Source organism: Podarcis raffonei, chromosome W (assembly GCF_027172205.1).
Source record: "Podarcis raffonei isolate rPodRaf1 chromosome W, rPodRaf1.pri, whole genome shotgun sequence".
Classification (NCBI taxonomy): Eukaryota; Metazoa; Chordata; class Lepidosauria; order Squamata; family Lacertidae; genus Podarcis; species Podarcis raffonei.
In genome coordinates, this window is record NC_070620.1 from 14,503,580 (window position 1) to 14,514,605 (window position 11,026).

Below are 11,026 nucleotides of genomic sequence, written 5' to 3' on the forward strand. Positions count from 1 at the left end.
TTAGAAAATACAGATTTGTTGGGTTTAGAAGATTTTGATAATAGGTTTGGTTGGCATGCATATTTATGGTATAACAAAAGTCCATAAAGGATTTGGTAACCATATATTCCGAAGATCTCTGTTTGAAATATGGGATAGGTATAAAAACCTATTAGAACGTAAAACACCGTGGTGGTTGTCCCCTTTAGAAGCAATGAGTGTGAAAAAGATAAATATGAGTAAAAACTGGGTTACATATGAAAAATTAGTACAAGAGGAAGGAAATAAATGGAAAATGAAACCTTATGAAGAGGTAAAAGAATATGTAAATGATTGGCTGCACTATCGCCAAATCAATGAAATGTTTAAACAAGATTTAAAGGAAAATGGATTTGATCATAATAAATCAAAATTTGAAATTGAGGTATTGAATAATAATTGTAAAAGATTGTCTAAAATGTATAAATTGCTGTTGGAATTGCATTTGAAAGATGAAGAAGTAAAGTAGGTTATGATACATTGGGCCAAGGATTTTGGGGATAATATACAGTTAAAAGATTGGGAAAAACTATGGAAAGAAGGATTAAAATTTACAGCATGCAATGCCTTGAAAGAAAATGTGATGAAAATTATGTACAGATGGTATATTACACCAGTGAAATTAGCTAAAAATGTATAAAACAAGTAATAAATGTTGGAAATGTAAAGAAAAAGAAGGATCTTTTATCACATGTGGTGGGATTGTAAGAAAGTGAAATGATATATAATGAGATGAAAAAGATGTTGAAATATACATTTATTAAAAAACCAGAAGCATTTTTACTTGGCATTGTAGGGGAGGATATTAACAGATAGGATAGTAAATTGTTTTTATATGCAACAACGGCAGCAAGAGTATTATTGGCACAGAAATGGAAACAAGAAGAACTACTGACAAAAGAAGAATGGCAGATGAAATTAATGGACTATGCAGAATTAGATGACAGGAAGGATTTGAAACCTGCAGGACCAGAGATTCTCAGAGGACTGGAGTAAATATTTGAACTATTTGAAAAGCAATTGTAATAAACAGATTACGCTAGTAGGACTGCAAGAAGTTTTGTAAGGAGGACTATGCGAAACATTGCAGACAAGATTATGAAGAGAATTGTTAGTTAAGGATTATTAAAAGTAATAAGGAAATTAATGAAATGTAGATTAAGTGATAAAGATTGAAAAACCTTCAGATGCGGTTGATGGACTTCCAAAATATTGTATAAGATAAGAAAATATGTTATATTATTTTTGGGAATGATATGTAAAAATCAATCATCATCATCATCATCATCATAATGAAATTCCGCATCTCGCCCAGTGGCTTGAAGTTTGGATAGGCAGGCCTCAAATTGTGTTGAATGGTCTCTTTAAATTTGAAGGTTCATTATTGTTCCACAAGATGTGTATGTCTTTAAGGGCCAGAGAAAATAACGAGACCCAGTTTTACAGCTGTGAAACAGTATAGCAGGTGCTGCTAAGTTGTGTTAATTAAGCTGTGTCAGCAATTGGGTATAGTATATAAATAGCAGCACCTAGCTCTCTTAGTACCCTGGGGAATGGGTCATGCTTGTTGATATATTTAGTGTAAAAGAAGTTTTTGTTTTTGTTATTAAAACCTTGATAAAGTTATTTTTGAGTTCCTTGTAATGCGTGGTCTCCCCAGCAAGCTTTCTGCAGTGCAACTAAACTGCAAATAGCCAACAAATTGTTGTACCTTCTCTTCCAGCTGTACCTTCTATTCCAGACAGGCAACCAGGTCGCACTTGTTGCAGGTATAGTTTTTCACATTCTCAGGCAGGAAGACACAGGTATTGCAGGTGACTGCAGCAGCTCCCTCACCCTCTGTGTCTCTTGGTCCTACATGCATCGTGAGACAGCACTCTAGACCATGGGCAGTCAAACTAAGGCCCGGGGGCCGGATCCGGTCCTTCTAAATCCAGCCCATGGACGGTCCGGGAATCGGCATGTTTTTACAGTTGGGATATGAGTACTCACCAGCTGCGTGCTAGCAGCACATTGTTTACATCATGTGATATTTCTGATGTTACTGAGCGTGAGACAGGATGTCCTACGCTGTTCTCAGGGTTGTGTTCTCAGTGTAACTTGAGACCTTCCTGTTGTTGCTGCAAAGGAAGCAGTGTGTTGTGTTGTGACGTGGGGTTTGTGATTTCAGCTCTCTTGACATAATATGCTGGAGACAGTTCTGTAGTAACACTTCTTTATTAAAGCAAACAAGACTGAGAACTGAGGAGGGGAGAGCTACATTTATAGGGACAGGGAACTAGCTAGAAAGGATACATTTTGGAGGGAACAATATCAGGCAATCACAGTCCTGCCTTTTGGAGGAAACCAATAAGACAGAGGATCCAAATACAGCAGCTTAAATGAACCAATAGTAGCTGTACCCTCTGGAACCAAAAGGCAGTTACTTTACCCTAATGCAAATACAGACAATAATAATACAGATATAAAATCCTTTGACTCAATACACAACACCCCTCCCCCCCCAGTGAGCACCGCAGACGTAATCTCTCAGGTACTGTGGGGTCCTACAACTTCTACTTGATCTCCTGACAACAGGTGTTGCCGGTTCTGGATTGGATGTTACCTGTGGTAGAGGGGGTGCTATAGGGGTTTCGTCAGGAACAGATGGAGTCCCAGACATCGCAGGGTCCCCTACCTGTACCTCGTCATCCTGAGGACTAGCAGACCCTGGTTCATTTGCTGAAGCCCCTGGTGACTGCACCTCTGGGCCATTTTCACTCTGGTCTTGCAGCTCTGCGTCGTTAGCCAGGGATGAATTATCTGACCCCTCCCTGCTGAGCGCCCGGCGCCTCAGCTGATCTATATGTCTCTTCCAAACTTGCCCATTTTCCAAGGTCACATAATAGGACACAGGTCCACTAGTCCGGGTGACCACACCAGCCACCCACCGCGAACCTCGTGAATAGTTCCTCACCCAGACCAGATCTTCAGGGGCGAGATACCTTGTTGTGTCAGCCTCAGCCTGGGGGGTTGCTCTTGAATTACGGTTTGGCATTTTATCGAGGTGGACATAATCCAGCACCGTTACCAGTCTTCTACCCAAGAGCAGCTCAGCTGGCGACTTGCCCGTCGCAGTACACGGCGTCGCATGCTGCAAAAATAACATTCGCGCGATGCGAGCTGACCAGTTACCCTCCATTAAGCGCGCAATGGATTCTTTGGCTGTTCTTACCATGCGCTCAGCCTGCCCATTGGAGGATGGGTGAAAGGGCGCGGATGTGACCCCTCTTACGAAGTTATCAGCCAAGAATGCCCTGAATTCTTGGGATACAAAAGCTGCCCCATTATCTGATACAATGGTCTCAGGTAACCCGTGGGTTGCAAACAGCTGCCTCAACACCTTGATTACGGCAGCTGATGCCATGCTAGGGACCATCGCCACTTCTAACCATTTGGAATATGCATCGACGATAACCAAAAAGACCTTCCCCTGGAATGGCCCAGCAAAATCTAAGTGCAGCCGGCTCCAGGGAGATCTGGACTGCTCCCACCAGTGAACTGGTGCTCTGGCCACTTCTGGCCGCACCTCTTGGCATGCCTTGCATGTTCGTACCCATTGTTCTATGTTCTGGTCCATTCCAGGCCACCACACATAACATCGGGCTAGCGACTTCATCCTGACCATTCCTGGGTGTCCCATGTGAAGCGTCTCAAGAACCCTGTTTCTCAGTGGTGCTGGGATGATCACCCTATCTCCCCACAGGAGACAACCCTTATGCATGGACAACTCGTGCTGCCTTGTCGCATAAGGCCTGAATTTGTCTTCATGCGGACCACCTGGCCACCCCCTCCCCACCCAAGTGAGCACACGGTAGAGAACAGCATCTTTCCTTGTTTTCTCAGCTATATCAGTAGCCGTTACAGGAGCCCCCGGAAGTGTTTCCAGCATCATTATGTGCTCCGCTGGAGCAGGATCCTCATTGCTCCCGCCAGGAAGAGGCAATCGACTCAGCGCATCAGCGTGGCACAACCGTTTCCCCGGCACATGGGTCAAGGTGTACTGGAACCCGTTCAGGAATATAGACCAACGCAACATTCTGGGGGAGAGAATTTGTGGCGTTTGTTTGTTCGGGTTGAACAACCCTAACAGTGGTTTGTGGTCCATTTCAATGGAGAAATGGCGACCATACACATAATCATGGAACTTTTTGATCCCTGCCACAATTGCAAGCGCCTCTTTGTCAATTTGAGCATAGTTGCGCTCCGTGGGCGACAACGTACGGGAATAGAAAGAGATGGGCTTTTCCGACCCATCCGGTTCCCTATGACTCAGCACCGCCCCCAGGCCGTATTGAGAGGCATCACATGCCAGGACCAGCGGCTTCGACTCATCATAATGAGCAAGGACGCTCCTGCTACTCAGCATTCCTCGCAAGGAGTCAAAAGCCTTCTGCTGCCCCTGCCCCCATCGCCACACATTCTTTTTCTGCAACAGTCGATGTAATGGTTCAGCTACCGAAGCTTTCTGGGGTAAGAACGAATGGTAAAAGTTAATAAGTCCCAGGAATGACTGCAACTCCGTCTTGTTCTGTGGTCGTGGTGCCTCGATGATGGCCTTAATCTTAGCATCTGTGGGGTGGATTCCTGATGCATCAATTTTAAACCCCAAGAAATCCACAGTTGGCACCCCAAAACTGCATTTTTCCTTTTTCAGTTGCAACCCCACCTCCTTGAACTTGAGCAACACTGCACGGACACGCGCAACCAGTTCCTGTGGGTCTTTTCCAGCAATCAAAACGTCATCAAAAAATGGCAAGACCCCCGGCAGACCTCTTAACAGGCGTTCCATGAGCCCTTGAAAAATCCCTGGGGCCACACAAACTCCAAATTGTAATCTGTTAACTCTGAACGCCCCTTTATGTGTGACAATAGTCTGTGCTTCCGCTGATTGTGGGGTTACTGGCAGCTGTTGGTAAGCTTGTGCCAGGTCAATTTTGGCGAACACCTTGCCCCCAGCCAGTTTAGCCAACAGATGTGATACGACTGGAATGGGGTATGAGTTTCCCCTGAGTGCCTTATTGATAGTACATTTGTAATCTGCACAGATCCTGACTTCCCCATTTGCTTTAAGGGGCGTGACGATTGGAGTCTCCCACTTAGCAGAGTCCATGGGTGAGAGAACTCCCTGCTTGACCAATTTATCCAGCTCTGCTTCGATCTTGGGTTGCAGTGCAAATGGCACTCGCCTTGGTTTGAGTCGGATTGGGGCCACCCCAGGGTCCAATTCGAAGTCAACTGGGGGCCCTTTATAACAACCCAGTTTTCCATTAAAGAGACCAGCAAATTCTTTGCATAATGCCTCGCTCATCTCAGGGCAGGTTTGGATTGAATTAAGCCCTGATATACTCAGTCCCAGGGCGGGGAACCAGTCAGTGCCCAGGAGACTGGGGCGACTGCCCTTCGCAATCACCAGTTTGAGTACCGCCTGTTTGTCCCGGAACTGTACTCTCACGGCACACATTCCCATGATATGGATGCGGCCCGCTGAGTATGACTGCAAAGTTGCCGGGAAGGGCTCCAGAGGGGGCAACTTACCCCTGGGGAAGAATGTCCTCGCGGTCTGGTCCGACACGATAGTGAATCCAGATCCGGAGTCCACCTCCATGTCGCACAGCTGACCCTCAATCTTCACCTTGACGTGTGCCTTGCCTTGCGCTGGAAACTGCACGACCCTCCCGTTGATCTCCGTTACGTAGTGGCAGTCCTTTAGAACATGGTTTGCCGTGGGCGGTCTGCGATGCTCCAGTCTAGGTGCTCCTGTCGCTCCCAACGCCGCCGATCTACAGACCCTGGCGATGTGACCTGTCTTCCCGCACGTCCGGCACATAGCATCCCGGAAACGACAACTCTTCCGCTCATGGTTTCCGCCACAACCAGGGCACCTGCCTCGGTGCTCTTTGTGCACTGTGCAGGCCTGACGCACTGACTCGACCCCACGGACTGGGCTTTGGCTCGGAGTAGCCTCTAGCTCATCCATGGCATGCGCAACTTCTATCTGTGGCTTAGGGGCCTTGCGACTGGCATCAAGCTCCTCTCTTTCATAATTCTCCGTAGCGGTGGCCTCCTTCAAGGCTGAAGCAAGGGTAACCTCTTCTTTAGCCACGATGCGTCTTCTGGCTTTCTTGCTGCTCAGACCACCGATAAACCGATCCAGGAGAGTCTCTTCCAGATCATGGAAGTTGCAGTGCTGAGCGAGCTTCCGCAGTTCAGCTAGGAATGCAGATACAGACTCCCCAGCACGCTGCTGCCTCTTATGAAACTCCAACCGCCGGGCCATCTTGGTCTCAGTAGGCGCCAAATGGCTTGTCAGGCAGGCAAGAATATCTTTGAGAGGTGTCTCACTTAGCTTCGCTGGAGCAAGCAATGCCTTGGCCAGCTTGAAGGTCTCAGGCCCACAGTAGCTCAGGAATGTGGCCCTTCTTTTGCTGGCATCGGTGATCCCTTGAGCCACTGCGAAGAACTCGAAGCGTTCGACGTAGTCTTCCCACGTGTGGGGCTCTGATGGCTGGAAGGGCTCCAATACCCTTGGACTCTCCATTGTCCTGTGGGCAGGGTCGTCTTCTCAGCTGGCCAGTGAGTCTTGTTCTTAGCTACAATCCGGACTCTGAGGCAGGGCTGCGTTTAACCGCTCCTCAGCATTCCGGATCCCACCTTCGTCGCCAGTAGTTGTGACGTGGGGTTTGTGATTTCAGCTCTCTTGACATAATATGCTGGAGACAGTTCTGTAGTAACACTTCTTTATTAAAGCAAACAAGACTGAGAACTGAGGAGGGGAGAGCTACATTTATAGGGACAGGGAACTAGCTAGAAAGGATACATTTTGGAGGGAACAATATCAGGCAATCACAGTCCTGCCTTTTGGAGGAAACCAATAAGACAGAGGATCCAAATACAGCAGCTTAAATGAACCAATAGTAGCTGTACCCTCTGGAACCAAAAGGCAGTTACTTTACCCTAATGCAAATACAGACAATAATAATACAGATATAAAATCCTTTGACTCAATACACAACATGTTGTACGGAGGCTGCTGAGAGAGCAGACATGTTTGTACTAGCTCCGAGTACAGTGTACAGTCTGTGAATAAAGTAGAATGCTAGGCTACTTTCAGACTGTTTCTTTCTTTTGCTGAGATGCAAGGGGAAAGTGAGTGTGCATCTCTCAAAAGGGAGGTGTCACTTATCACCGGTCTCTCTGGACTGAGCAAAGACCAGCCAGAGGCAGACCACCGGAGAGAGGCCCCTGTGCCTGGGAAGAGGAGTCAGCCTTTCCCAAGGGGGCAGATCGCCAATGAGTAGAATGTGTGCTTTTATTTTAAATGTATCTCTGGGTTATTTGTGGGGCATAGGAATTCGTTCATTCCCCCCCAAAAATATATATATATAGTCTGGCCCCCCCCAAAGGGTCTGAGGGATAGTGGGCTGGCCCCCTGCTGAAAAAGTTTGCTGACCCCTGCTCTAGACCTCCTACTCAAACTCTACCACTAAATGCCCTTGCAAACCCCCTGTTTATGAGCTCCTCGTTGGGAGCTCCCAGAAGCTGCAATCAGCTAAGTATTACTGCTGCTGGCAGCTAAATTCTCCTTCAACTCACTTCCTCATTCAGCCTGGCTTCCTCTCAGCAGTATCCCCTCCCCCGCAGACCATGTCCTCTAGCAGAACACACAACCACACAGTGTTTTGGAGTATGCTGTTAGCAATATGCTGATGATACGCAGCTCTACTTCTTTACATTTGCAGGTGAGGCAGTGAAAGTGCTGGACCGGTGTCTTGCCTCAGTAATGGACTGAATGAGAGCCAACAAACTGAAGCTCAATCCAGAAAAGACTGAGGCAATGTTAGTGGGTTGTCAGGGAACTAGGGGCTGAGAAGGGGGAAAGAATGGGGACATATAGAGATAAGCCTCCGATCGTTAGTAGTTGCACTTCCTCGGAGGAGGAGGGTGACGAAGGGTTGTCAGGAAGCAATGAATCAGAGGGGGGGAGCAGTTTCCGGGGCTTAGCTCTTCACGTAACAGAGGAAGTAAAAGGGGAGGGCTCTGGAAGTGGCTATGCTGGAGGAAAAGAAAGGAACAGGTAGTCTCTGCAACTGATACCGAATGATGCAGATGTGCTCTGAGAGCTCTGTGTAAATAGGAGAATGGAACTAATAAATCCTGTAAATCTGGCCGGTTTCCCAGACTCTTATCTCTTCTAGCACCCACCAATCATCCCCTGACAGCTTGCAGAGACTCTTATGCCGGGTGCTAGCAAGAAAGGACAGATAAGAGCAATGGAGAGGGAATTTGCTGCTTTGAAGGAAAGCCACGCCGATCTGGAAAGACACGCGGAGGAGCTGCGTATCAGATTGGAAGAGAGTCGGGCGCAACATAAAGAACCGAAAGGGGACCTGCTGGGAAGAAAAATGCCTACGTTGGTGGGTAGGTTTGACAGCGATCCTCAGGAATATTTAAGCTTTAAAAAGGAGATGAAATATGCCTTAGAACTGCAGGGAACTGATTTTGCCAATGATGGACAGAGTGTGGCTTTTATAATTAGCCACCTATCGGGGCCAGCTAGAGAGTGGGTGAGGCCACTGATAGCAGCCGGTAACGATGCACTCCAGGACTTGGCAAAGTTCTGTCAGGCGATGGACGCCATGTTTACAAATGAGAGTCAAGATGATATGACTCAGCAGGAACTCTTGGCTTTGAAGCAAGGCAATTTGACTGTGCGCAGTTACTGGTCTCAGTTCGCAATGCTGGTCCACAAGCTGGGTTGGGATTTGCGTTCCGAACCAGTGCAGTTTAAGGCCAAACTAAATTCTGACATGAAAGATGAGCTTGCCAGAGGGCCCCGGTGGGCCTCAGGCAGGAAGCCCGTTTGCTGGAGAGGAGGCAGAGCATAGGGGAGCGTTTCCATGGCAATCGCATTCTTGAGATGCCAGCAGGGGCTACTCAAGGTCAGAGTCAGCAAGAGCCCATGGAGATCGACTCAGCCTGCGCGCGGGAACATTCAAAAGCCCAACTGCAGAGCAGAAAGGAGGGAAAGGACTGGCAGGCGGCCAAGAGGTGTTTTTTGTGCCAGAAACCAGGACACTTTGCCAGAGTGTGTCCGGAGCATCGTAACTGGCAGAGAATGATGGGGGCCACTCCACAGGGAGAAGAGGAAGTGCCCCAGGTGCAGGGAAATGGGAAGGCCTGGCTGGTGGTGAACTGGGGTAGCAGCCAGGCAGCAGCAGCAGCGAAGAGCCCCGACCAGGCCACCCCAAACCAGGCATAGTGGTGAGGGTGCTGCTGGAGCTCCCAAATGGCCACGCAATGGAGGTCCACGCTCTAGTGGACTCAGGGGCCAGTGTGAACTTCTTCAGCAGGGACTTTGCTGCGCAGCACCAGTTGCATCTTCGGCCTCTGGATTTTCCTCTGCAAGTGACCACCGTTGATGTAAGGGAACTTTTGGGAGGGGAAGTGACGCATCAGACTCCTCCCATGAGGATGAGGATTTCCACGCACTCCAAGACCATCGCCTTTCACGTAGCCACCTTGGTGGGGCCACCGATTATTCTGGGAATGAGTTGGTTGGCTTTGCACGACCCGGTGGTTTCATGGCACCAGCGGTCCCTGACTGTTTGGAGAACTGCCTGGGAGTAGGGGAACCTCGGGAAAGGAGGGCCAACGTGTCTGGGAAAGAAAGGCGGAATCCCTCCACAATACCGAGACTTGGAGGAAGTGTTCAGTGAGAGAGAGGCCAACACGTTACCACCGCACCGGCCTTACGATTGCCAGATTACCGTAACTTGGTCCCGAATGATGCAGATGTGCTCTGAGAGCTCTGTGTAAATAGGAGAATGGAACTAATAAATCCTGTAAATCTGGCTGATTTCCCGGACTCTTATCTCTTCTAGCACCCACCAATCATCTCCTGACATGGGTGGTTCCCTAGATCGGATGGATGGGAGGTTACCTGCTCTTGATGGAGTGGGTACGTAGCTTAGGGGTAGTTCTGTGTCATTTGTTGTCACTTGAGGCTCAGGTGGCCTCAGTGGTGTGGAGTGCCTTCCATCAACTTCAACTGGTGGTCCAGCTGCACCACAATCTGGACAGGGATAGCCTAACTATCATATATGCTCTGGTAACTCCTAGCTTAGATTACTGCAATATGTTATACATAAGTCTACCTCTGAAGACAGTTTGGAAACTTCAGCTACTGCAGAATTTGGTGCACAGGTTGCTCACTGGGGCAAGACAGTTTGAGCATATTACACTGATTCTGGTCCAGCTGCACCGGCTGCCAATTAGTTTCCAGTCCCTATTAAAACTACAGTGGCACCTCAGGTTACAAATGCTTTGGGTTACAAACACTTTGGGTTACAAACTCCTCTAACCCAGAAGTAGTACCTTGGGTTGAGAACTTTGCCCCAGGATCAGAATGGAAATTGTGCGCCGGTGGTGCGGTGGCAGCCGTAGGCCCCATTAGTGAAAGCGCACCTCAGGTTAAGAATGGTTTCAGGTTAAGAACGGACCTCCAGAATGAATTAAGTTTCTAATCCGAGGTACCACTGTACTGGTTTTGACCCATAAAGCCCAAAGCGGCTTGTGACTGCAGTACTTCAAGGACTGCTGTTCACCCATATAAACTGTCCCAGACCCTGCAATCACCACCAGTGGCCCTTCTTTGTGTGCTTCCTCCACAAGAGTTCTTGGGGGTGGCAACATGAGAATGGGCCTTTTCTGCTGTGTCTCACCGTTTGTGGGATGCTCTCCCCAGGGAAGCTCGCCTGGCACCTTCATTGCATATATTTAGGTGCCAGGCAAAAATGTTTCTCTTTGGCTAATTAGCAGTCTATGACTTTTAAAATGTGTTTCTGGGAGCGGGTTTACGGTTTTGTTTTGTTATGTTATGTATTTTGTAATCTTATTTTGTGTTTTTCTGTTGTGAACCGCCCTGAGATCTTCAGGTGAAGTATACAAATTATTAATGTTAATTGAT

General features: G+C 48.0%; 1 protein-coding gene across 1 annotated transcript; it reads right to left on the reverse strand.

Annotated features, from left to right (window-relative positions):
- Positions 1 to 2,256: 2,256 nt before the first annotated feature.
- Positions 2,257 to 6,155, reverse strand: LOC128405943 (uncharacterized protein K02A2.6-like). The gene is made up of 3 exons (XM_053372985.1): positions 4,517 to 6,155; positions 4,014 to 4,453; positions 2,257 to 3,851 (listed from the first exon to the last, which is right to left on the reverse strand). The coding sequence occupies exons 1-3, from the start codon at positions 6,035 to 6,037 to the stop codon at positions 2,498 to 2,500; spliced, it is 3,315 nt and encodes a 1,104-aa protein (XP_053228960.1). The 5' UTR covers positions 6,038 to 6,155; the 3' UTR covers positions 2,257 to 2,497.
- Positions 6,156 to 11,026: the final 4,871 nt, after the last annotated feature.

What these genes read in the sequence shown, in the direction of transcription:
- LOC128405943 (XM_053372985.1), bottom strand. Translation starts at nt 6,037, where the DNA reads ATGGATGAGCTAGAGGCTACTCCGAGCCAAAGCCCAGTCCGTGGGGTC. An exon ending in TCTTACCCCAGAAAGCTTCG is followed by an intron (nt 4,454 to 4,516) that starts GTAGCTGAACCA and finishes GGGCAGGGGCAG; the next exon opens with CAGAAGGCTTTTGACTCCTT. An exon ending in CGGTTGTGCCACGCTGATGC is followed by an intron (nt 3,852 to 4,013) that starts GCTGAGTCGATT and finishes CACTTGGGTGGG; the next exon opens with GAGGGGGTGGCCAGGTGGTC.